This window comes from Thamnophis elegans, chromosome 3 (assembly GCF_009769535.1).
Source record: "Thamnophis elegans isolate rThaEle1 chromosome 3, rThaEle1.pri, whole genome shotgun sequence".
In the NCBI taxonomy this organism is placed as follows: Eukaryota; Metazoa; Chordata; class Lepidosauria; order Squamata; family Colubridae; genus Thamnophis; species Thamnophis elegans.
The window spans coordinates 150,654,071-150,680,224 of NC_045543.1; the positions used below are offsets into that span (position 1 = coordinate 150,654,071).

The 26,154-nt window shown below is 49.7% G+C and overlaps 1 protein-coding gene across 1 annotated transcript; it reads right to left on the bottom strand.

Annotated features, from left to right (window-relative positions):
• Positions 1-273: 273 nt before the first annotated feature.
• Positions 274-25,510, bottom strand: LOC116506628. Its single transcript, XM_032214453.1, has 9 exons — positions 25,424-25,510; positions 22,920-22,969; positions 19,868-19,934; positions 17,462-17,639; positions 16,200-16,280; positions 15,998-16,072; positions 3,711-3,770; positions 1,172-1,253; positions 274-507 (listed from the first exon to the last, which is right to left on the bottom strand). Exons 1-9 carry the CDS (start codon positions 25,426-25,428, stop codon positions 476-478), a joined length of 630 nt encoding a protein of 209 aa, XP_032070344.1. The 5' UTR covers positions 25,429-25,510; the 3' UTR covers positions 274-475.
• Between the last annotated feature and the right edge of the window lie 644 nt (positions 25,511-26,154).

The window sequence follows — 26,154 nt, forward strand, 5'->3', positions numbered from 1 at the left end:
CTATTCAAGGGGTGAAAAACAACATCTTCTCTTTTTTGCAACTGCCTTGCTTGGGGTGGCCCAGCCCAGGCAGGTGAGGCAGGTGGAGTCCAGGTTGTCCCCAACCTGGAGAGGTTTCTGCCCCAGACAAGCCCTCTTGGCATGGCCTTTTTTGGCTTCATTCTGCCCCTGGGCACAGAGGCTGGCTGGCTGCATTTTGCAGAGCTGGGCAGCCTGTGATGGTGTCTTCTGGCCGCACCTGGATTTTGAGGGACGTCCTGATGATCTCTGGAAGCCCCTTGAAAATACTCCCCAACGGCCCAAGAGAAGATGCCACGCGAAGGCCGTGCACCTCAATGGATTTATTGCGTTGGGCAGGGAGGGGTCAGTGCTCAGCCTTGGCCGACCTCACAGCCATCTTGGGGGTCCGGGGGTGGGAGGGTGGGGGTTGGGTGGAGAAGAGGGAGCGAAAGGAACCACGTCTCTCCTTCGGTGGTCACAGGGAGCTTCTGTCCAGAGGGCGGGAAGCTGCGGAGGAGAAAGATTGAGTCAGCCTCCAAGGGAAGTTTCACAGCACCCTACTTGTAGGCTTTCATGAGGACTAGCAACAGGCTGGATGCAGACCGTCCTCAACTTATGATTGGGGCTCTAGCTGTAGTGCTGACGGCCACTCTGTTATCTCATGTGGAAAGTGTCACCCGTGCAACGCTGGTCTTTGACATCAATACTAGTCAGCAGCATTCATGATAAAACTATGCAAAGGCAGTTTGTAGCTCCTGCATACAAAAGGCACAAATAAACTTGGCTCAAGCAGATTGTGAGGTCTCTGCTTGCCAATTGGGCCACGGGGAACTTCTTCAGCTCCCTAATTATTTCCCCAGGGAAAGACCAAGCGCTGGGGGGGTCTTCATTCAACAGAAGAAATCTGCACGAGAAAAACCACGGGAGTGCCATTGAAAGAAGAATTGAAAGAGGAATTAAATGTGTCTCAACCTCCAGAACAGCCTTTCCCAATCTTGGCAACTTTTAAAGGTGGCTGGACTTTTGACTCCCAGCCATCTTAAAATTTGGCAAGATTGGGAATCGCTGCTCTAGAATCACAAATGTCACTCTGTGTGTGTGTGTGTGTGTGTGTGTGTGTGAGTGGGGCGTGTGTGCAAACCCCCGTGCCCCCCCCCCAGGGAGAACTCACAAATGTTTTCCACTTTGCAGATATTTCTCTGTAGGATCCCTTGGGGGGTCATGCACGTCCGGGCACGGTCTTCCATTGTATCCTGAAAAATAAAAGAGGGACTGAGCAGGGTGGGGGTGGGGGGGGGTCCCCCAGCTTGGCTCCATCACCTGTAACACCCCCGCCCCCCCCCAAGCAGTGGAGGGATTCAAATAATTCAACAACCGGTTCGCCCAGAGTCAGGCTGGCCATCATGAGGGGCGTGGCCCATCCCTGTCCTCCAGCTCCACCCTCCATGCAGAATGAATGGCCAACCGGACCAATTAATTTAATTTTAATTGTTAAATTAAAACACCCACACACACTATCAAAGTGGATCCTGGGCACTGCACTCTATAGAGAAACGGGCAACGGAGCGGCCAGCATGAGGGGAGGAGGAGGAGGAGCAGGGAGAGGAAAGAGGGAAAACGCCTTCCTCTTTCCCTCGCGCTGGCCGCTCCGTTGCCCGTTTCTCCATTGCGATGCTGCGCTGAGGAGCTTGCCCCACCCGCCACCACCGCCCAGATGCCCTCGCTTCCCCCGAGCATTTCTTTGCCCACCTGATTTCCACGTCCATCACGCTTCTCTGTCAGGTTTCTCGCCCGTCATGTCAGAGGTGGGATTCAGAAGGTTCTGACCAGTTCTGGGGAACCGGTAGCGGAAATTTTGAATAGTTTGGAGAACCTATAAATTCCACCTCTGACTGGCCCCGCCCCAGGGGTGGGCTCCAGAGTCTGTTACTGCTGGTTTGCTCAGGGACGCGCTCCGTGCATGTGTGCGCTTGATGCACGCAATGCACGCATGCGCGCATCACAGTAGTGAAAAAATGCTTCTGTGCATGCGCAGAAACAAAACCAAGATGGCGGCACCTACACCGCCGCCAATTGAACCGGTTTTTGGCGGACATGGGCAGCCAAGTTACTACCTACTCTGCCGAACCAGTCTGAACCGGTGGGAACCCAGCTCTGCCACGCCCCCATCTAGTCTCTGGCTCCCGAATCCCAGTTGATGGGGAAGGAACGGGGATTTTGCAGTATCCTTCCCCTGCCACGCCCACCAAGCCACGCCCACAGAAGCGGTGGTAAAGGAATGTGACTCCCACCACTGAGCCATTGGGAGGGACTTGGAAACTCAGGGGGGGTGGTGGAAAAGAGGGTTTCTTCCCCCTTTGAGAGAACACCAGTGATTCCCTCCGGGGACAAAGAAGCCGAGGGGAGATGCAAAGGGAGAGGGAGGCGAAGAGACACCCAACCAAGCCAGGCCCACAGAACTGGAGTAAATTTTTTTGAATGCCACCACTGCGTCATATGCAGGAAAACAAGTTTGTGGGACTAAGAAAAAAGGTTAAACCAATCAATTCCAACTTTGCGAGATCTTTTTTTATTTTGTGAGAAGTTGGAATTGATTGATTGACCTTTTTTTTTTTCAGTCCCACAAACTTTTCTTTCCCTGCACGGGACAGAGAGAAACGTGATGGAGCCGGAAGTCAGGTAGGCAAGAGATGCTTGGGAGGAGCCAGGGCATCTGGGCGCCAGGCGCTAAAATGGGCCCGTTCCTCTCCAGCAGCTGCCCAGGCCCACCGGAGGGAAGGCCGGCTTCTACCGGCACTTAAATGCGGCTGAGGAGGGGCAGCCAGCACCCTCCGTGACCTTCTAGCGCTCCGCCGATGCTTTGGCCCCGCAGGCCAGAGGGATTGAAATGGACGCTATTCGGGTGGTTTGCCGAACTCCACAAAAAATTAGCTCCTGGTTCTGCCGAAGTGGTGCGAACCGGCTGAATCCCACCACTGAGCCCAAACCTCCAGGGACCTGCCTCTTCCTCAAATGCAGGAGGGAGGGGCCGGAAGGACCCTGTTTCTCAAGGTGTTTGGAATGGGGAGGGGCCCCTTCTGGGTGCCCCCTTGAGTTGAGCTGCGAACCCCCTTTCCTTTGGACTTGACCCACGGGGAGAGAGAGAGACTGGATCAGGAGAGGATCGTTTCATCCCCAAGAAGGACCTTGCAGAAAGTCCTCAGCTTATAACCATCTGTTTAGTGACAGTTACAACAGCACTGGAGAAAGTGACTTCCGTTGGAGCCCCTACAGCTGCCCTATCCATGGTCACGGGATCAAAGTTCAGGCGCCTGACGGTCGCAGCATCCCCCAGTCGGTCACCCGATGATCCCCCTTTGCAACCTTCCCAGAGGCTTCCGACATGCAAAGTTAATTGGGGAAGCCAGATTCACTTAAGAACCGCACGATTCACTTAACAATAATTTGGAAACAATTGTGGCAAGAAAAGTCGTAAAATGTCTTGCTTAGCGGTGAAGATTTTGGGTTCAGTTGCAGCCACAAGGCGAGGACCTCTTGTGTTCAAGCAGGGGCAGAGAGCCCAGGAGGGGAGGAAGCGAGGCTGCCCCTCCTCTCTCCCAGGGTGCCCACACCCCTACGCAAAAAAACTCGGCCCCTCCGATCTCAGCCCCTGCCTTAACACCTCCCCCCCCAGCACCACCCAGTGGAGGCCCCGGGCACTGCAGCCTTACGCTCCTTCGATGAATCCGATCCGGTTGTTTTGTCTTGATCATTTCGGCCGCCGGCATCTCCTGGGAGGAAGAGCAAAGGGAGGGAGACTTTGAGGGTGAAAGCGCCCGAGAGGCATTTCTGCAATCTGCAATTGGATAAAGCCCTCCATGGTAGTGGATCTGGGTACTTGAGAGACCGCCTACTGCCAATTACTTCCACACGACCTATTAGATCTCATCGATTAGGCCTCCTCCGAGTTCCATCTGCTGGTCAATGCCGACTGGCAACCACGCGGAGGAGAGCCTTCTCGGTGGTAGCCCCGACCCAATGGAACGATCTCCCCGTGGAGATTCGTACCCTCACCACCCTCCAGACCTTCCGCACAGCCCTCAGAATCTGGCTATCCCGTCAGGCCTGGGGCTAAAGATTGTAACCCGCCCGAATGGTATGAATGTTGCGTTTTAATCATGTACTGTCTTATATGTAAAAAGTCTGTTTTCCCCCCTTTCCTTTTGGATTGTGAGCCGCCCTGAGTCCCCCCAGGGAAAAGGGCGGCATATAAATAAACCTTCTAAATCTAAATCTAAATCTAAATTTTTCAAAACCAAACACTAGTTGAAACAGTCCCGAGCAGGGAAGCTGAAAGCAGATGTGAGCCATAAACCACCCCCTGGCCTGGCCTGAACAAAACAAAATATTGATTATTGTTAATTTTAATTCTTTTAAAAAAATGTGTCATTGTTAATTTTAATTGGGTTTGGGGATATCCTATTTAATTTCTTTTTTAACTTTCGTAGTATGTGTTTCTTCTAATGTTGTACGCCGCCCTGAGTCCTTGGGAGAAGGGCGGCATATAAATCGAATAAACCGCAAACCTCAACCTCAAACCCCCAGGATTTCAGGCCCCCTTGGCCAAAATCCGATCGGAGCTGGAAAGGTGGAATGGTGGCTCTGATGCAGAAATAAACAGAGACAACCATTTGCCCAGAATGGTGTGAAGCAATGATGGTTAACCTTTTCAGCACCGACTGCTGAAACTGGAGCATGTGCGCACCAGAGCACCGGAAGAGAGCAGCTGGCTGCTGCATATGCGCAAGACGGAACCAGGAAGAACAGTTGGCGATGGCGCACGAGCCCACAGAGAGGCCTCTGCATGCCACCTCTGGCACACTTGCCATAGGTTTGCCATCCCAGGTGTAAAGGATCTTCTGCTTGAGCAGGAGACCTGCAAGGTCCCTTCCAACTCCTATCCTATCCTCCCCTCTTCTCTTCCTTCTCTCTCCTCTCTCCTCTTCCCTTCTTCCACCCCATTATTTCAGCCAAATGCCTACTTCAGCCATAAACCTCCAGTGATGGAGCACCCACAGCTTCAGGGGAATGCTTGTGCCAGGCCTGCCTGCCGGAGTGACGTGGCAGCTGCCTTGAGCTCTGCCTGATGCCCTCAAGTCCTCTCCAGCTCTCCAAGGGCCTGACCGTCCACAGAGCAGGGCCCCTGACCTTCACAGAAGGGCCCCAACCACAAGAGCCCTCAAGGCAGGGGAACTTCTCCATCTGCTGGCTGGGGCTGCACCCCATTAGGGCTGAATGTATTAGGAAGGTTGGAGCTGGTGGAACAAATTGGCTGCTGGCAGCTCCTTTCCATGTTATTCCCAACCTCTCCTGCTCAAGTGGGGAAACAAGGACACTTCAAGCATTACCTGAGCAACTTCAGTGTTTTGTTCAGCAACCCATTATTTTTACGTCTGTGTGGGCCTCGCCCTGTTTAAGCATAAGCTAGAGCTGATGGAAAGAGCTAATGACAGATGCAGCTCAGGCGTTTCAAGAAGGGAAGGCTACACTTAGAACTGAAGGGCTGGAAGGGACCTTGGAGGTCTTCTAGACAAGCCCCTGGTCAAGGCAGGGGTCCTCATCCTATCCCAGACAGAGGTAGGTCCAATCTTTTCTTGAAGGGATGGAGCACCCACAACTCCATGAGGTAAGCTGTTCCATCCATCCATCCATCCACCCCTCCACCCCTGCATCTCTGCACCCACCCATCCGTCCATTCATCTTCTATCTTGTCTGTCTATCATATGCCTCTTCTGTCTCATAAAATCCTAGGGCTGGAAGGGATCTTGGAGATCTTCTAGTCCAACCCCCTGACCAAGGCAGGACTCCTCATCCAATCGTTTCTTGAAAACCTCCAGCAAGAGGTTTCCAACTTCAAGAGGCGAACTGTTCCACTGACGGATGGTAATAGCAATAGCAGTAGACTTATATACCGCTTCATAGGGCTTTCAGCCCTCTCTAAGCGGTTTACAGAGAGTCAGCATATTGCCCCCAACAATCTGGGTCGTCATTTTACCCACCTCGGAAGGATAGAAGGCTGAGTCAACCCTGAGCCGGTGGGATTTGAACCGCTGAACTGCTGATCTAGCAGTAGCCTGCAGTGCTGCATTTAACCACTGCGCCACCTTGGCTCTTGGATGGTTCTGTGAGTTCACTCGACTCTCTCTGGAGTCTGGACCCTTCCAAAGGGGGTCCCAGCAGCCAACCAGCATGGCCCCTTCCCTGAATCCCAACTGCTGAGGGGGAAGACCAGTAAGGAGACCAGTAAGGACCAGTGGCCCCATCGTAGGGCAGGGCTGTTGCGGCCAAGCAACCAGAAGGGGGACTGGGCTCTAGACCAGCAGGAGACCCAGGAGGTAGCCTGGCCCGGAGAAGGAAGTTCTGAGATCTCCACCCAAGGTGGACATGGAGAAGTTCTCCATCCTGGCTGGCAATTTCCAGCAGGGTTTGGGTGAGGGATGTGTGTAAGTTACAATGGAGTGGGTGTCACCACACGGCCGTGAGTTCCTCTAAGGCAGCGGTTCTCCCCCTTGGTGACTTTAAGAGGGGTGGACTTCAGCTCCCAGAATGACCATGGCTGCTGGCTGGGGAATTCTGGGAGTTGAAGTCCACCAGCAAGGTTGGAAGCGCCTGCTCTATAGGGAGAGCTGAGCTTTCTTGCATTCTGCTAGTTAGCCAAAGGAGGGGAAACCCAGAAACCGAGAATCCTGTCCATGAATTCTGGCTCGTTTTCTTGCCTTCTTTTCCCCTCCTCCTGCTCTCTACAGGAAGACGGAGCTTCACGCGGAGACCGGCTGCATTTGCCGCCTGCAAAGAATAATTGCTCTTCATGCTTAATTGACTCCTAAGAAAACATGGTGGGAATACTAATTAGAGGAAGGCAGTTGGAGGCACCAGGCTCCCCACAAGAGCGGCTGCCTTGCTGAAACGGCCGGGACTCCAGAAGGCTGTGGCTGTTTCCGTGGTCTCCAGTGCTTGGAATCGTGGCTTTGGACATGGCGCAGGCCCTGCCACAGAAAAAGAGCCGGCTGTGTCCTTGGTGCTGGTTCACAGGTGACTAAAAACCCATCCGTTGCCTGAGCTGGTTGCAAAATGGTTGCAATGTCCATCTTTACCTGTGCGTGACTCAACATTCGGCTTCTGTTGATTGTTGTTGATAATCTTGGTTAGTTGCTGACAATCTTAATTCAGAGACATCTGCAGTGGGGCCAAAGAGTTCCCTGGTCCAAGAATCCAAGAGGGGATAGAAAGCTGCACTCCTGTCTCCCCCCAAGGAGACGTAGCCCAGCTTCTACCAACCATCGGCTCAGGGGGGCACACTGGAATTCCTTCCTTCCTTCCATTACTCCTTTCTTCCCTTACTCACTCCTTCCTTCCTTCCATTACAGTGTTTCTTCCTTCCATTACTCCATCCTTCCATTACTCCATCCTACCTTCCTTCCATTACTCCTTCCTTCCCTTACTCACTCCTTCCTTCCATTACTCCTTCCTTCCATTACTCCTTCCTTCCGTTACTCCTTCCTTCCATTACTCCATCCTTCCTTCCTTCCATTACTCCTTCCTTCCTTCCATTACTCCTTCCTTCCATTACAGTGTTTCTTCCTTCCATTACTCTATCCTTCCTTCCATTACTCCTTCCTTCCCTTACTCACTCCTTCCTTCCTTCCATTACAGTGCTTCTTCCTTCCATTACTCCTTCCTTCCATTACTCCATCCTTCCTTCCTTCCTTCCATTACTCCTTCCTTCCCTTACTCCTTCCTTCCATTGCTCCATCCTTCCTTCCTTCCATTACTCCTTCCTTCCTTCCATTACTCCTTCCTTCCCTTACTCCTTCCTTCCATTACTCCATCCTTCCTTCCTTCCATTACTCCTTCCTTCCTTCCATTACTCCTTCCTTCCATTAATCCATCCTTCCTTCCTTCCATTACTCCTTCCTTCCCTTACTCCTTCCTTCCTTCCATTACTCCTTCCTTCCTTCCATTACAGTACTTCTTCCTTCCATTACTCCTTCCTTCCATTACTCCATCCTTCCTTCCTTCCATTACTCCTTCCTTCCCTTACTCACTTCTTCCTTCCTTCCATTACTCCTTCCTTCCATTACTCCATCCTTCCTTCCTTCCATTACTCCTTCCTTCCTTCCATTACAGTGCTTCTTCCTTCCATTACTCCTTCCTTCCATTACTCCATCCTTCCTTCCTTCCATTACTGCTTCCTTCTCTTACTCCTTCCTTCCATTACTCCATCCTTCCTTCCTTCCTTCCTTCCTCCCTCCCTCCCTCCCTCCCTCCCTTCCTTCCTCTCTCTCTCTCATTCATTCAATTTTTATAGCCACCCAACTCATCCAAGGGACTCTGAGCGGCTGACAATTCTAAAATTGTAAAACAATTAAAAACAACGGAAGAGTGAAAAACCCCAGAAAAGAAATACAGAAAGCAGCCGTGATCATTAACCAACAAAGAGTAAAGCCAGGAAAGGAAACCCTTAACGCATTTCTGAGCCACGAACCTGGATACACAGCCGTGTTCTTAAAGCATTGCAAAAGGCCAGCAGTCGGGAGGGGGGGGGATATTCTGCAGAGCAGGGGCCAGTGCAGAAAAGGCCCGGCCAGCCGACACCATGTGGCTGATTCTGATTCTGCAGCTGCCAAAACCTCCGGGACCAACTTGGTGCTTTCATCAGTAGACCAAACGTTAGGTAAGTTTGAAGGGAGAGAAAAGAATATTGAAACGAGAACGGAAGGATGACGTCAGCAGGTGTTACCTGGGATGCAAGGAAACCCCAGCTATCCTACTGCAATTGTGCGTCAGTCCCTAACAAGACAAACTGCTTTTGCCAATTTATTTCATCCACTCTTTTCCAGCTTTAGGACCTGCTGTAGTCAAAAGGCTTTTTTGCAGTGGGACCCATGGGAAGGCCCAAAGACCGGGAGGAAAGGGCAGGCGCAACCACCCTCAACCCTCAAGAAACAGAAGCCAGAGGGAGGAGGAGCCAACGTCGCGACGATACATCGTGCGGGCTCGACTGTCCGAGCCCGCCGATGACACTTTTGCCCCTGGATGGTCCAGCAGGACCTAAACCGTCCCGGAGAGATGGTGAACAGGAAGTCAAAGCCTTGCTGGTCTCAGGGACACTGCAAAGTCCCTGATTGACCCAGGAAGCGCTTCCAACCGGCGGCAAACAGGCAGCCCCCAGGCTGACGAAGTCAGAGACGGCTCCGAAAGGAAAGGAAGTGAAAGTGAGTCCATCGGGGGAGGTTTCTTTTTACTTTGAGAAAGATTGCCCAAAGAAACCTTTTTTTAAATAAAAGATAAGTTAGTCCTCTAAGTAAAGAATAAAGCGGTGAATTTAATCCTTATTGGACTCCCTTAGAACATTTTTGCTCTTGTTTGCAACAATGTTTTGAGGATTGAAGTGATTGTAACGTTCCCTATTTCTCCGCTTGAAGTGAATGGACTGATTTTTTCTTCTATTTTTTACCACCTTATTTCTTTTTGGATTAAATTAAAACTCTTTTTTTATTTTAACAAATTCCTTTTTCTATTTGCTATAAAATTATATTAAAGTTACCTAAAGATTTTTGTTTTCCATAAAATTGAGAGAAATGATAAAAAGGTTGAATCTGCCATTCGGAAGCCTGAGTTTGAAGTTTCTTTTTTCCCTTGAAACCATGTATCCTTTGTTCACTCTTATTTGATTTCACTGACTTTGCAACGGAAGGGTTTGGAACTTGTTTATAAAACCTGATAAAGACTCAAGGGCACGAATCGCATTTTGCAGGTGCTTTTGGAAAATATTTTGGCAAGAGAAGGAAAAGGGAAGAAAAAGATAAGAACCCTTCTACTTTGAAAAGTACAAAAGAACTTGTGCTTAAGACTCAAAATAAATATAGATACGTCCATAAAAAAAATCTGGCAGGCTAGAATGGCAGTGATTATTAGGCTTTTCTTTACATTTCCTTTCTTTTGGAAAAATGGATCAATATTCAGATGAGGATAACTTAAAATTTCAAAACATCCTGGTTGGAATACAAAATATTTTAGAAGGATTTGAGAGATTTGAGAAGAAATTGGATAGACTACTGGGTATCACAGCAAAAGACGATGGGGTTGGAGCCCCAAAAATTAAAGAAGAGAATGAAAATACAGAAAATAGAGATAAGACAATAGATGAATTTATTAATGGAGCAAACATGGGTGAAAGCGGAGAGAAGGGAAGATGGAAAAGTGAATTTGACAATTTGGATCTTTATCCCAAATTTCAAGATACAGGAGGGAAAAAAAGAGCGAAAAGGATGGAGTTAACAAGACAAATCTACTCAGAAATAAGTTTGACAACCAAAGATAAGCCAACGTTAATAACAATTCAAGGGCAACGAGACTACATGAGAGATCTTCTAAGTAATAAAGTGTGGAGAGAAGTTTATAACTCTGGAAAGGAGCTGGAAAGAGAATTGACACAACAACTGGCAAGAGAGATAAGACCGTTTCGCTACTGGAAAGATACAGGTTGCTAATGCTAGTTGATGATAAAAGCTAGTTAATTTTTGGTGATTAATAAGTAGGGATTTTAGTATTTTGTAGACTGTTTTAGATTATCATTGAATGTTTATTCGTTAACATACAATTAACTATGACATTAATAATGAAATGATAATTAGGATAAATAACCTGGCTATAAATTGTAAATTGAGATTTGGTGAAAAGACTCATAAATCTTATTAACAAAAATTTTGCTTAGATCTTGTTATGAAGGTATAATTAATTTAGGTCAGAAGAGAGGAGACGTGATACAAATAGTAAACAATTTACTCCTTCTTGTTAACTATAATAATAATAAGGAAATGTTAATGGATAATGTTTAATGATGTATACATGTGTGTTGTACCAGTAAAAGCAAATTGGACATAAGCTTTAACTTGTGAGTTTTGGGAGGGGGGGGAAGGGGAGGCAATGTTTAGTTATCCTACTGTTTGATTTTGTCTTAGAATATCTTATAAAGGTGTAAAGTTATGGGAGATTAATTGAGATTGCGAATATATGCCAGTAGGTGGTTGTGTCTTCAAATATAAATGATTTTAGATAAAAGCACGTCTAAGTAACTGTAATCAAATGAGAATTGTGGTACAGTGATAGCAAAATACATAAACTTTAAAATGTACACCTTAATTCGAATGAAGTATATGTAATGATTGTGGAAGAAACGCACAAAATGTATTTGTAACCAAACGACACGCTTTCTACAAGATGTAACGAAAGATGATTCTTCTTTTTTGTGTGTTTTTGTTAATTAAAACAATAAAAATTTAAAAAAAAGAAAAGAAACAGAAGCCAAGACAGGGAATAAACTGGCAGGACCAGGTGAAAAACAGAATTAGAGGGTTGGAAGGGACCTTAGAGGTCTTCTAGTTCAACCCCAGTTCTAGCAGGATTCCAATATTTGAGGCGCTGCCACAAAGAAGACAGGCTCCACCTATTCTCCAAAGCACCAGAAGGCAGGACAAGAAGCAATGGACGGAAACTAATCAAGGAGGGAAGCAACCTGGAATTAAGGAGAAACTTCCTAAGAGTGAGGACAATCAACCAGAGGAACAGAAGTTGCCTTTCAGAAGTTGTGGGCAGCTCCATCACTGGAGGTTTCTAAAAAGAGAGTTGTCTGAAATGGGATAGGGTCTCCTGCTTGAGCAGGGGGCTGGACTAGAAGACCTCCAAGGTCCCTTCCAGTTCTATTCTGATTGATTGATCCGCTTGCTCGAGTTGGAGATTCCATACCTCTTCAGAAAAAAGAGGGCTCCAATCTCTTCTTGAAAAACTCCAGTGATGGAGAAGTATACTACTTCGGAAACCAGTATTATAAACTGCTGGTCTAGCCAAACAATTACTGAACAACTTCAAGAAATTCTGAATAAATGTCACCCCCCCCTCCCCACTCTCTTTCTAAAGAAGGGAAAAGGGAGATCCAGCCCAGATTTCTGGCATCAATTCCCAGATCGTAAGAAGGTCACTTGGTGAGGCCCTTGAAGACAATATGGTAATTGCTGGATGACCCTCAGAAAAGGGAAGGAAGGAGGGAAGGAGAGAAGAAAGGAGGGAGGGAAGGGGGAAGGAGGGAGGAAAGGAAGGAGGGAAGGAAGGAGAGGAGAGAAGAAACGAGGGAAGGAAAGAGTGAGGGAGGGAAGAAGAAGTAGGACCGTTGTAAGATAAGATGGATCTATGGGATGGTAAGAAAGCAATTTTCAAGCATATTGTCAACTGTAGGGAAAAAGTTGTTATAAATACATATTTATAAGCCGAAGTGGCGCAGTGGTTAATGCAGCACTGCAGGCTACTTCAGCTGACTGCAGTTCTGCAGTTTGGCTGTTCAAATCTCACCGGCTCAGGGTTGACTCAGCCTTCCATCCTTCCGAGGTGGGTAAAATGAGGACCCGGATTGTTGTTGGGGGCGATATGCTGACTCTGTAAACCGCTTAGAGAGGGCTGAAAGCCCTATGAAGCGGTATATAAGTCTAACTGCTATTAATAACACTGATGAGATCATATAATTGTAAATGTATATGTGAAATTGATAAAATAAAAAATTAATAAAAAAAGAAAGAAAAGGTTTTCTGGCTTAAATTGTCTTGTTTTTGATTGAGCAGCCTTCTTCGTACATTGTGAGAATGCTGCATTTATGCTGCATTCCTGGCCTAAAGCGGAGCTTTTGATAAAGGGCCCCTGATTTCCAAAGCAAGGTACTGTAATGTGGGATGACGTGACAGCTCAATCAAAACGCAGCTGGCCTGAGAGAATGCAAGGTTCCTTCAAACGAGAGAGATCCATCAAGGTAACGTCACAGGGATCGGCCCCTTCGCTTCAGTGTTCTGGGTTTTCTTTCTTTAACGGTTTGAATAATGACGCGCAAGGAAGGACTATTAATTTGCCAGAGGATACAAAAGTGAGAGAGATAGCTCAGGCCCCAGAAAAAAAGAGAAATTAAATTAAAAAGAATCAAAACCAAACTGAGAGAGAAATAGGCTGAGCGTAATGAAACGAAATTGCACAAAGCGAAATGCAAATCGGGCACTTAAGGGCATAGAAATGAAATACATACTATGGGACGGAACTGCCAGGCTTGGTAGCTTTCAACAGTTCTCAGAATAATGGCGGTTGTTAAATGGAGTAAGAGCCAGCTGGGTGATGCCACGGCAAAGAAGGCAAATGCAATTTTAGGCTGCAGCTACAAAGATATTCTGTAATATCTAAATCGTGGGGAGGAATTGCTCCGCTGACCTCTGCCTTGGTCTAAACCAGTGTTTCTCAACCTTGGCAACTTGAAGATGTCTGGACTTCAACTCCCAGAATTCCCCAGCCAGCGAACGCTGGCTGGGGAATTCTGGGAGTTGAGGTCCAGACATCTTCAAGTTGCCAAGGTTGAGAAACACTGGTCTAAACCCATCTTAAATTCCATGTCCTTTCCTGGGCATAAAAGGCAGGAAGGAAATTCGAACGGGTTCAGAGGAAGTGGAAATCAGGAACAGGAACTCAGCTGCGCGAAGGGGCCGAGGACCAGAGAGGGGGGTATGACAACTCTCAGGTCTGCCATCTTCGTCGCCTTGCTGGCATTGCCATCAAAGGCTAGGAGAGAAGAGGGGGACATGGGGAGGGGAAAGAAATGGGCAACCAACCTGCTTGTGAACGGAAATTGTGAGGGGGGTGGAATGACAACTTGACAAAGAGCAGGAGAGCTCAGAAGTGGTTCGTTCCAGCACCCAAGGCCGTGCACCCTGAGAAAGAATGTGAATTACCCTGAACACCTCAGCATCCTCAAAACACCCAGGCAAGACTCTTATTGGCTGCAGGCAGATGGGTCACGGGGAAGGCCCGGGACGCGGGGAAACATTCTGCATCTTTTGAGAAATTGAGTTCTGTTGTGACTCAGCAGAAGTTTGCTGTGAGTTGAGTCAGGATGCAGGAATAACAATGCAGCTGGGTCTCGTTAGTGTGGTCTTCTGGAGATAAAAGGACTGATGGTGCCACGCCCTGGTTGCAGAAGTCAGCGTTCATCGTTCATCAGTCGTGGTTTGTTTGTGAGAGACACTTGGATAAGTGATTTGCTTTCTGTAACCCTGCATTGCTTTGTAAGAGATCTTTGTTTTGGCATTCTGTTATCTTCTTGCCAGAGACTTTATTTATGTTTATTTTTGGGCTTGCAGCCAGCGTGAGTCGAGGCTGATAAAGTTATTTCCTTTTACGTCTGTCTGACTGTCGTCTTTGAACGAGTGGTGAAGGGGGTCAGAACAGAGTTCTAGCCTGACTCTACAGCAACCAGCATCTTTTAGGAAAAGCAGCTACCATTTCAACCCAATGGAGTCGAGGGTCTTTCTTTTCGAAGGGATCAGACTCGAGCAGGCCTGACAATAATCCTGTGATGTTGCACGGAATATGGTCAGGATGGGTTTTGCATTGTTCCAGAGGACATGAAAGAATGCAGAATGACAGACATCGGACTCCACCTGAATGTTACCAGAATTGGAGTTCCTGGATAGAAGAACCAATCACCTAGTTTGTGGGTGTATGTCTGTTTGTGTGGCTCTGTGTCTGTGTGTCTGTGTTTGTGTTCCCCTTCACTGGATGCATTTAGGAGGCAGCTGAACAGCCAAATATCAGGGATGCTGGAATTTGGATTCCTGTGTTCCAGGATGCTGCAGTTCACAAAGAGTGAACAGTCTCACCTACCAGCTGCTTGCAAGATGCCCCCTTCCCAAATGCCCGCTCTCTTGTGTCCCTTCTCCATTGTGGCTTTGGAGGGCAGCTGCCCAACCAGCCCCCAAATGCACGGCAGTTAACTGCCTTCCTAAAGCACATGGAACGTCCTTGTCGATGACCAGGCTGAATCTGAGGGAGGGAGGGGTCAAGCACGCCATCCATCTGGGGTCCAAGACAAGACAAGACCGAGTGGCTGTTGTGTTTTCCTCCCAATAATTTGGCCAGTGTTCCATCGCTCAGGCTGGGGGGTCAAATTTTACACCCCTCAGATAGGGTTCGCAACTTGGGAGTCCTCCTGGACCCACAGCTGACTTTCGACCATCATTTGTCGGCTGTGACCAGGGGGGCATTTGCCCAGGTTCGCCGGTGCACCAGTTGCGACCCTACCTGAACCGGGAGGCCCTCACAACAGTCACTCGAGCCCTTGTGACCTCTAGGCTGGAATACTGCAATGTGCTCTACATGGGGCTGCCCTTGAAGAGCATCCGGCGACTTCAGCTAGTCCAGAATGCAGCCACGCGAGTGATTGTGGGCCACCGCGGTTCGCCCACATAACACCTATCCTCCGCGAGCTGCGCTGGCTACCTGTTGATCTCCGGGTGCGCTTCAAGGTGCTACTTACCATCCATAAATCTCTCCATGGTAGTGGATCTGAGTACTTGAGAGACCGCCTCCTGCCGATTACCTCCCTTCGACCAATTAGATCGCACAGATTAGGCCTCCTCCGAGTTCCATCCGCCAGTCAGTGCCGACTGGCGACTACGCGGAGGAGAGCCTTCTCAGTTGCAGCTCCGACCCTTTGGAACGACCTCCCCGTGGAGATTCGCACCCTCACCACCGTCCAGACCTTCCGCGCAGCCCTTAGGATCTGGCTATCCCGTCAGGCCTGGGGATAAGATTCTAATTCGCCCCACCCGAATGTTGAATGAAAGTTGTGTTTTATTGTTTTATTTTTATTTATGCACTGTCTTGTGTTTTTGTTTTGCACCCCCCTTCCCATGTATTGTAAGCCGCCCTGAGTCCCCTCAGGGAAAAGGGTGGCCTATAAATCATAAATAAAATCCTAAAAAAAATCCTAGTCCCTGCGTGCCCATAAGAGAGCCACGTCCAGCCCTCCTTGAGTCCCCTTGACTCGCTCTGAGCCTCTCGAGGAGAATCAGAACACAAACCAAAGTGAAACGGAAGGTCCCCCTCGGGAGGAGGCCGAGATCTGCTCTTAGGAGCTTCCCCCACTTACCAGAATGTTCTTCTCGGTGCCCAGCCTGGACTTCCCTGGAGCCACCTCGGGCCTTGGCACATGCGCAGAGCTGGCCTGGAGAGGGGAGGAGGACATAAGGGGGCGGTCACCAGGCAGGGGGAATCCACCCTTGCAGGAGTGGGGGGTGAGGGGCTTCTGGTCCCATCCCTGGCTGGAGGGGGCAACCTCCAGGGGCTTCCACCTGCTCACTGACTCCTTGTTGCCTCAGCTGCTGCTCCCGGAGGGCCTTCCTCTCCTGCATCGCTCTGGCCAGCTTCTTCTTCTGAGGAAGGAGGGGAAAGGGGCTTAGCAACCTTGGCAGGGGGTGGGGGGGGCACCCTCTGGACCAAAGAGACCCCTGATCAATCTGGGCCAGTGGGAAGGAATGGAGGAGCAACTACAGGTAGCCTTCCACTTACAACCATTCATTTCGTGACAGTTTGAAGTTACAACAGCACTGAGGCTTGGCAACTGACTCATGTTTATGATGGTCGCAGTGTTCTGGGGTCACGTGATCCCATCCGGTGACCTTCTGACAATCAAAGTCAATGGGGAAGCCAGATTCACTTAACCAACTTAACTGTTACTAACGTAACAATTCATCGTCTTCTTTTAACGACCCCATAATCCCTTGCGTTGTGGTGGAGTCTGGGCCACTGAATGGAGCTAGCAGAGTGTTTACTGGCCGGATGCTCTTCTTGTTGCCAATGCGGAGTTTTGTTCCGCAGAGGTATTCTCAGCGCACCCAGAGAGATCTCTACCGAGGATCAAACTCACAGCCTCCTGATGGTGAAGCCAGAGCTCCACCGCTAAGCCACTGCGCTACTCCACTACCTTAACAATGGCAGTGATACAATTAACAACCGTGGCAAGATAGGTCGTAAAATGGGACAAAACTCCCTTAACAAATATCTCACTTAGCAACAGTACCTGGACTCAATTGTGATCGTACCTTGAGGACAGTGGTGGGTTGCTCATCCCATTCCAACCGGTACAGTTGGAACGGGGCCGGCGGCATCCTCGTGCACGCGTGCACTTCACACATGCGTCTTAGTGCCTGCGCGATACTCCAGCTGCTCATGGAGAATCGCGCAGGCGCTGTATGTGCCATGCCCCTGCGTGGAAGCGCAGAATCCTTCAAAGACCGGTAAGGAGCGCGGGCGGGCGGGCGGGTAGGCCCTTCGGCATTCCATGTTAAGTAACTTCCGGGTTCACCAACCAACCGGTCCGCACGGACCGCCACGGACCGGTTGAAACCCACCCCTGCTCGAGGACCACTTGAATTGGATCCTGGGACAGAATTAGGGATACGGCCTCCTTGCATGCCCCCCTCCCCCCAGTTCCTGTCTCCTGCCAGCCTTAACTCCTGCAGACACACCAGCCCCCCCCCCAGCCTCCGGACCCCACCTGGCCTGCACCCCCCCTGCTGGGTCTCCTGGCTGACGGTCTTCCCTCAAGGCTCACCAGGTAGATGTTGTACTTCAGCAGCCGCTTCCGTGCATCGGAGACGCTTGAGCCCAGCTCCCTCAGCTTGGTCTTCATGTCAACCATCAGGTGGGCGGGGGGGTCCTGGTGGCCCTGGAGCTTGGTGACTTCGGGCAAGAGGGGCCCCAAGGCCGTATACAAAGCAGAAATGAAGTTCCTGGGGAGGAGAAGGGCAGGAGAAGGTCCTGGTTTACAGCAGCTCCTGCGAGGGCCGAAGGGAGGCCCAGAACCCTCCCCTCCTCCGGTCCCCATCACTGACCCTGTCGCTAAGTGGGTCTGCTCTGGACACTTGCAGGGCAGACCCCCCTCCCCCGGGGGCACATGGAGGCAGATGACGCTCGATGGAGAGTCTCAATCACCCAGGAGATTGTTATCCCAAAAGGTGCTTTTTCTTTTTCTATTTTATTATTTTTCCATTACAAAAATAAATCTTCCATCTTTCCTCGTGTAGTATATGCCATCTGGGTACAAACATCTCTGTGCAACATCTTTTGCCACCTCTTTCACATTCACATGAAGTCCGCAGAGGGCTGCCGGGGGAAGGCAAAAACACCTCCGGTTTTGTGAAAAATTGCCTGTTTTCCACCTGTTTCCCCCAAAAATGGCATGCAGGGGTGGGGTTTCGGGAGGCAAAAAAAATGGATCTATTTGGTGTATAAGACGCACCAACATTCCCATGCTCTTTTAGGGGTGTGTGTGTGTCTTATACTCCGAAAAATATGATATTTAATTAACAGGGTACTGTCCGGGTCAATTTACAGATACATAATAATAGTAATAATAATATTCTTTACTTGTATATAACGGTGTTCTTCCAACTTCTAATTTCTACCTTTATTATCTAACCATTGTTAAACCAAATCCCAAGTTAAGAACTATGCTGTATCTTCTTTGTCCTTTATTTTTAATGTCAACCTATCTGTCAGCCTCTGCTTTGCTGCTGCTTCGGCTGCCATTGAAACGGGGAGGGGGGGGGGCATGGTATTTGGGAGGGGATTACTAATTGTGCTGGAGGAAGATTCTGGAGTTTCTGCTGCCTGTCTTACTGCGCATGCAGAGGAGGTTTCCCGCCAAGGCCAACGGCACCGACATTCCATCTGGGTGATGCCTTTTGAAGTTCTCTCGCACCTGACACTTGGGAGAATTATGATTGGACTGTAACTGGGATGCCAAGGGGTGGGGAATGGGTTATTCTATATATCATTTGCTTTCCTGCCTAAATAATCAGTCTTCACTTTGCTACGCTTCTGATCATTTATAATTAGTAAAAGTACACTTGATTTCTCGTGGTTTTCTTTCCTAATTATTCAATGGAGGAGTGCTGACATTTCCGCACAAACTAATATTTTTTTTAATTATATTTTCATTTTAGGAGTTTCCTCATTTTTCAAGTGTTGTGCAAATACAATTCTAGCTGCTGTCATAACGTGCAATATTAAATATACCTTCCCTTTGTCGTATTTTTCTGGCAATATACCTAACAAAAATATTTCTGGCTTTAAATCTATATGTTGCTTTATCATTTTCTCAAACCACGGATGTGTTTTCGTCCACATTTTTTCTGCTTTTGGACACGCCCACCATTGTTGTAATATAGTTCCTTGTGCAGGTGTGTGTCCTCCATGGCCCAGTTCATAACAGGGCATGCAGAGTCACGCTGAACCACACAGGAGAAAACAAACTCCTAAAACTCCATAACATCCTGATAGTTCATAACATATCCTGAGATGTGCCCTACCAATGACGCCCAGGATTTGACCATATATAGACAGAACTTCTCTGAGCAGTAGATTAGAAATTGTACTTTTACAGGCTGTTTTTAACCACATGCTGATTGCTCCTCCTGCCTTTGTCCTATCTCAATAAAAGGGGCTCTCAGACCCCCAATCTGGGTCGCTCCATCTCGAGAAAGTTCGTGTCCTGTCTTTTCTCCACATTGGCCTCATGGACGAACCACAGGAACATCACATTTGGTAGCAGAGGATGGTTACTTTACACACCACATATGGTAGGAGGAGCCCGGTTTCTGATTGCAATTCCAACATTTGGCTTCTTCAGTTCCGATGAGAAGCGAAACATTTTAAAGGAAAAAAACCGAAACGAGCCCAGCTGCCTTTTGGAAAAGCCTCCTTGGGACAACCTGGATGATGGAGAACCTCCACAGATGAGACCTGGGAGGGAAACTTTGCTCTCCCAAGGAAGAAGGGGGCAGAGGGCCACCACGCTTCTCCAAGCTCTCTCGTGGGGATCCATGTTCGCAGCGGCCATGAGATTCACCCACAGCTGGCCAGCCTTGGAGAGCCCCCCACTTAGCTGACCGCTGGGATGGTCCTGCCTTCCCCCCTGCAGCCGGGAGCCCCTCGTCGTACGAGGGGAGACACTCACATGGTCTCCTCATCCAGCTCCTCATCGTTATAGTTGAGGTGCTCGCTCACGGAACATCGAGGCTCTGCTGCGTATGTGGAGGAAACAGAAGAGGGGAGGGCTGTGAGGCTCTGAGGGCCTGGGGGGGGGGAGATAAGAGTTTTGGGGGGGGGGGGGCTGGGGATCCAGCTCCCCTGTGGAAGGAGATTGGCATTAGAAGAGATTCCCCACTTGACTGACTGATTCATTACCAATAGTCCTTGACTTATGTCCACAATGGAATCCAAGGCTTCTATTGCCAGTTGTAAATTGAAATCTTGCCCTGCTTTACGACCTTTCCAGCCACAGTTATTAAGTGAATCACTGCAGCTGTCAAAATTGGTAAAAAGGTTGCTAAGTGGGCCTGGCTTTTAACCGCTGACTTTGCTTGTCAGAAGTTCGCAAAAGGGAGAGAGAAGAAAGATAGGAAGAGAAGGATAGGAGAGTGGGTGAAGGGGGGAAGATGAGGAGGATAAGGAGGAGTGGAATGAGAGAGAGGAGAAGGAGAAAGGAAGGGGAAGTAGAGTAGAAAAGGATGATGGAGGGAAGAAAGGAGGTAGGAGAGTGGGAAACAGAGGAGAGAAGAAAGATAGGAAGAGAGGGATAGGAGAGAGGGTGAAGGGGGGAAGATGAGGAGGATAAGGAGGAGTGGAATGAAGAGAGAGGAGAAGGAGAAAGGAAGGGGAAGTAGAGTAGAAAAGGATGATGGGGGGAAGAAAGGAGGTAGGAGAGTGGGAAACAGAGGAGAGAAGAAAGATAGGAAGAGAGGGATAGGAGAGAGGGTGAAGGGGGAAGATGAGGAGGATAAGGAGGAGTGGAATGAAGAGAGAGGAGAAGGAGAAAGGAAGGGGAAGTAGAGTAGGAAAGGATGATGGAGGGAAGAAAGGAGGTAGGAGAGAGGTAGAAGAAAGAGGTGTATGGAGAGCAGAAGATCTAATATGTTAAGTATATTGATATGGAAGCATAAATACCATCAACATAGAATGGAGTTTGCTCAGAAGCTGAAATACACCAATGAGAGGAAGAGTGGGAAGCAGAGAAGAAAGATAGGAAGAGAGGGATAGGAGAGAGGGTGAAGGGGGAAGATGAGGAGGGTAAGGAGGAGTGGAATGAAGAGAGAGGAGAAGGAGAAAGGAAGGGGAAGCAGAGCAGGAAAGGATGATGGAGGGAAGGAAGGAGGTAGGAGAGAGGTAGAAGAAAGAGGTGTATGGAGAGCAGAAGATCTAATATGTTAAGTATATTGATATGGAAGCATAAATACCATCAACATAGAATGGAGTTTGCTCAGAAGCTGAAATACACCAATGAGAGGAAGAGTGGGAAGCAGAGAAGAAAGATAGGAAGAGAGGGATAGGAGAGTGGGTAAAGGGGGAAGATGAAGAGGATAAGGAGGAGTGGAATGTAGAGAGAGGAGAAGGAAAAAGGAAGCGGAAGCAGAGTAGAAAAGGATGATGGAGGGAAGGAAGGAGGCAGGAGAGAGGTAGAAGAAAGAGGTGTATGGAGAGCAGAAGATCTAATATGTTAAGTATATTGATATGGAAGCATAAATACCATCAACATAGAATGGAGTTTGCTCAGAAGCTGAAATACACCAAGGAGAGGAAGAGTGGGAAACAGAGGAGAGAAGAAAGATAGGAAGAGAGGGATAGGAGAGAGGGTAAGGGGGGAAGACGAGGAGGATAAGGAGGAGTGGAAGGTAGAGAGAGGAGAAGGAGAAAGGAAGGGGAAGTAGAGTAGGAAAGGATGATGGAGGGAAGAAAGGAGGTAGGAGAGAGGCCGAAGAAAGAGGTGTATGGAGAGCAGAAGAGCTAATAATGGGTTTTTATCTTTCTGGGCGTTGCTGACAAGTGGAACTGATGTAATTACTACTTAATACAATAGGATATTGGCTATGGAATAGTATACATGTGGATTATATGTTATGAAAATGGAAAATAAAAAAAGTATTTTTTTAAAAAAAAAGGTCGCAGAAGCGGATCACGTGACCCAGGGATGCTGCAATCGTCATAAATGTGAGTCAGTTGCCAAGCGGCTGAATTTCGACCCCGCGGCCACACAGGGACGCTGCCAGGATCAAAAGGAAATGGTTATAAGTCCCCTTTTTTTCAGTGCCGTTGTAACTTTAAATGGTCGCTAAACGGACTGTTGTAAGTCGGGGACTCCCTGTAGTTCGTTCAAAGGTAGAGGCTGCCCGATCCCAAATGGAGAGGAGCCCAGAAGGGAAACTCTTGATGGACAATCATATTTCACCCCGTCCCCCCCCCTCTCTCTCTGACGGCTGCCCACCCTGCGAGGGCCTGGGGGAGCCCCCTCTGTGGTCATTTCCCCCAATTCTCCTCCTGGACGGGGTGGGGCTGCCCCAATTCTGGACCCTGCCAGGAATGTCTGAGCGGGCCTGCTTTGCCCGGAGGTGGCCCTGCCCCCGGCTGCTCTCTGGCCCTGAGCCAGCAATGCCCCCACCCACGGAAGGCTGATCCTCCCCCCAGGAGCAGCAGAGAGGAGGGGCTGGCTGAGCCCCCGAGGACTCCTAACTGAATAACAGAGTTGGAAGGGACCTTGGAGGTCATCTAGTCCAGCCCCCTGCTCAAGCAGGAGACCCTACAGTCTCTTTTTCCAGTCTCTCCTTGAAAGCCTCCAGGGATGAAGCTCCCACAACTTCCGAAGGCAACTTCTGTTCCATGGGTTGATTGCTGGTCTCACTGTCAGGAAATTCCTCCTTAATTCCAGGTTGAATCTCTCCTTGGATCCATTTCCATCTGTTATTCCTTGTCTGGCTTTTGGGGGCTTTGGAGAATAGCTTGACCCCCCCAACTCCTCTCTGTGGCAGCCCCTCAAATATTGGACGACTGCTATCCTGTCCCCCCCTGGTCCTTCTCTTCTCCAGACTGGCCATGCCCAGTTCCCACCGATCACCCCTTGGCAGCTGTCCTGAAGGAGGCCAAGACACCACGCCTAGGCTCCAGACCGGCTGCCTTCTGCCCCGTCCCCCCTTCGTCCTGGGGAGCAGCCTATAGTGAGGGGGGGGAGTTCTTACCTTGGATACCTGAGGAGCCTCTGAAGTCCATGGCCTTGGTGGCTGAAAGGCTGCGAAGGAGAGAGAGAAGCCGGATGAACCTGCGGCTGAAGGGACCGGGGGGGGGGGCTGGTTCTCAGGGGCCCAATAAGGGCCTGCACCCTGGCCCCGTAGCCCCTCCCCCACAATCCCCAACATTGAAGGCTCTCACAATCTGGGAGGCTACTCACCACCCCTATGTTTTATACAGGGGAAATTTTCCTCTGGGCTTTTATTCCATTAGAAAAAGTGGAACATCTTCTTTCCTTCCTTCCTTTTCCCTCCCTCCTTCCCTCCTTCCTCCCTCCCTCCTTCCTCCCTTCCTCTCTTCCTCCCTCTCCCTCCTTCCTTCCTCCATCCCTCCTTCCTCCCTCCCTCCCTCCTTCCTCCCTCCTTCCTCCCTCTCCCTCCTCCCTCCCTCCTTCCTTCCTCCCTCCTTCCTCCCTTCCTCTCTTCCTCCCTCTCCCTCCTTCCTTCCTCCATCCCTCCCTCCTCCCTCCCTCCCTCTCCCTCCTTCCTTCCTCCCTCCCTCCTTCCTCCTCCCTCCCTCCCTCCTTCCTCCCTCCTCCCTCCCTCCTTCCTCCCTCCCTCCTTCCTCCCTTTCTCTCTTCCTCCCTCTCCCTCCTTCCTCCCTCCATCCCTCCTTCCTCCTCCCTCCCTCCTTCCTCCCTCTCCCTCCTCCCTCCCTCCTTCCTTCCTCCCTCCTTCCTCCCTTCCTCCCTTCCTCCCTCTCCCTCCTTCCTTCCTCCCTCCCTCCTTCCTCCTCCCTCCCTCCTCCCTCCCTCCTTCCTCCCTTCCTCTCTTCCTCCCTCTCCCTCCTCCCTCCCTCCCTCCTTCCTTCCCACTTTGTCCTTTTCAACTGGCAGGCAATACTGCAGGGCTCCTGCACACCAGACTCTCTGGCTCTGCGCGCATATCTGTCTTATGCACAGTGTTTTCTAAAATGATTTTACTTGGGAATCCTTCCTTCGTTTTTTTCTGTTTTGGCTCCTGTTCTGCTAACCGCTAGAGGGGGCGATTTGTTCCCATCCTTCACATAAGCCGGCTTATTAAATGACAGTAATTAAAAACCTGCGTAAAGGATCATCCTCCCAAGAGCAAAGAATGAGAAACAGCCGGAGGGGAAGGTGGGCCAGAGCTATTAATTAAGGGGCCTCTTGGCCATCCTCCATCCTTTTCCCTCCTAGCTCTGAAAAACTTGCAGGCTGTCAGTTCCCCTTTTCTTAACACCAGGAGCCTCACAGCAGCTTCCGGAGCCAACATTGTGTCTCCTTAATCTTCCCAGCAGCATTGTGATGTCAAGCGCTAATTGTGAGATCTTGGCTTGACATCCAGCCATGGAGCTCTTTGTGGGAGCCCTTCGTGGGAGCTGCATGTTCAACTCTCCCTAAACCTAAACGATTTTGATTCCGCTTTTAAGTGAGACAGAGGCCGGAGAGGCACGGAGAGAGCAAAAAGGGGGGGCGCCTCTTGTGTGGCACCAGCAGGGGGCAGTGCAGGAGAACCTTTCTCAGGGCTGGACCACACAGTTAGCCCATCCCAGAAGCATCTGGGGGCCCCTCAGAGGACGGCCCAGGGCCAGCGGGCCAAGGGGTGCTGCGTTGTGCCCCTTCCCTTCCTAAAGGTTTTGGGAAGTGTTAGGGCACCTGCTTCTGTGAAAAGTGGGGGGACACTTATCCACGCCACCCATTTCCCAACTTCTCCACAAGCAGCTTCTTCTTCCCCCAGATTCTTGTTGGATTGAGAGGAGAAGGATGAGCAAAATATGAAAAGCCGATCGGCCCAGGAATAAATTTTAAAGCCTGCCCTTGTTACTGAGAGATATAATTTTACATGAAACTTTAGGAGCCAAAATACAACAGGATGTCTGTCTTCCTTCCTTCCTTCCTTCCTTCCTTCCTTCCTTCCTTCCTTCCTTCCTTCCTTCCTTCCTTTCTCCTCCTCCTCCTCCTCCTCCTTCTCCTTTTTCTTCTCCTCCTCCTTCTCCTCCTCCTCCTCTATTCTCCTCTTTCTTTCTCCTCCTCCTCCTCCTCCTCCTCCTCCTCCTCCTCCTCCTCCTCCTCCTCCTCCTCCTCCTCTATTCTCCTCTTTCTTTCTCCTCCTCCTCCGTCTTTTTGGGTGGGTGAAAGGAGACAGGGAATGAAATGGGAGATACAATCTCCATAGTGGCCACGAGCATTTAAAATGGGGGTGGGTGGGAATCCACATTAGAGCCCCCTCCCTTTGCTCTCCTTCATGTTCCTGTCGATTTGTGAAGTTCTATTTCTTTTGGGTTCCCAGCATCCCCCAACCGGCTCGAGAGTCCCTCTCTGAGCAACCCTGCTTCATTCCTCATCCTGCCTTCAGCTCCTTCCCTTTCTACCCCCACCCCCCACAACCAGAGCGCCAATCTGGGTTGGGGGGGGGGGTCCTTGTGAACCTTCTAGACAAACCACACGATGGCCCACCCTGGATGGATGAAGAAATGCTACTCCTGGCTGACCCACCTCATGGGAAAGGACCTGGATTCCTATCAGCAGCCCTGTGATATATCCGGCTGAGGTCCACTGCGTCCTGCTTCCTACTTCTTCCTTGGAGTAGCTGTTACTTCCTGGTTGCTAGGCGTTGAGGTCAAGGCTGAGGGATGAGGTCACAAGGGAGGGAGGCATCATGGAACTGTGTGAGCCAAAGGGTCTCCTGGCTCTGGCAGATGGGTTCTAGCAGAGGTTGCTGGATCATTTGGAAGAGTCTGGAAAACACCACTTAGAAAGGAATTTTGATCTTGACCTTCAGATAGGCTGGGACATTGATAACCTCCTTCCCCCTCCTTTTGGCAGACAGGAATGTTTTGGAGAGGCACAACAGCAGCTTAAGACATCGTCCACTCAAAAGGGAAAACCAGACATTTGAGGGAGAAAGGAGTCAACCGCTTTGATTACGGTCAGGCTGGATCATAGGAGAGGTTGGGGATGGTGCCCAGAGACTATAGCATCTCCTGTGATGGCTGTGACCCCCGCAGTGCCCATCAATGCTTCAAAGGTGGCACAAAGGCCCATATACACTTTGACTGGAGTAAACCAGGGGAGTGGGCTCTGGGCAGCACCAGGAACCCTTCACCTTGTGCTGAGGCCCATCATGTGGTTGCTTGAGCCATGGACAAAAAGTTTCCTGGTGGTTCCTCTTCCCTAGGGAGCCCCAGAAGCTTGCAAGGCAGATGAGTCAAACTAGGTCACTGTTT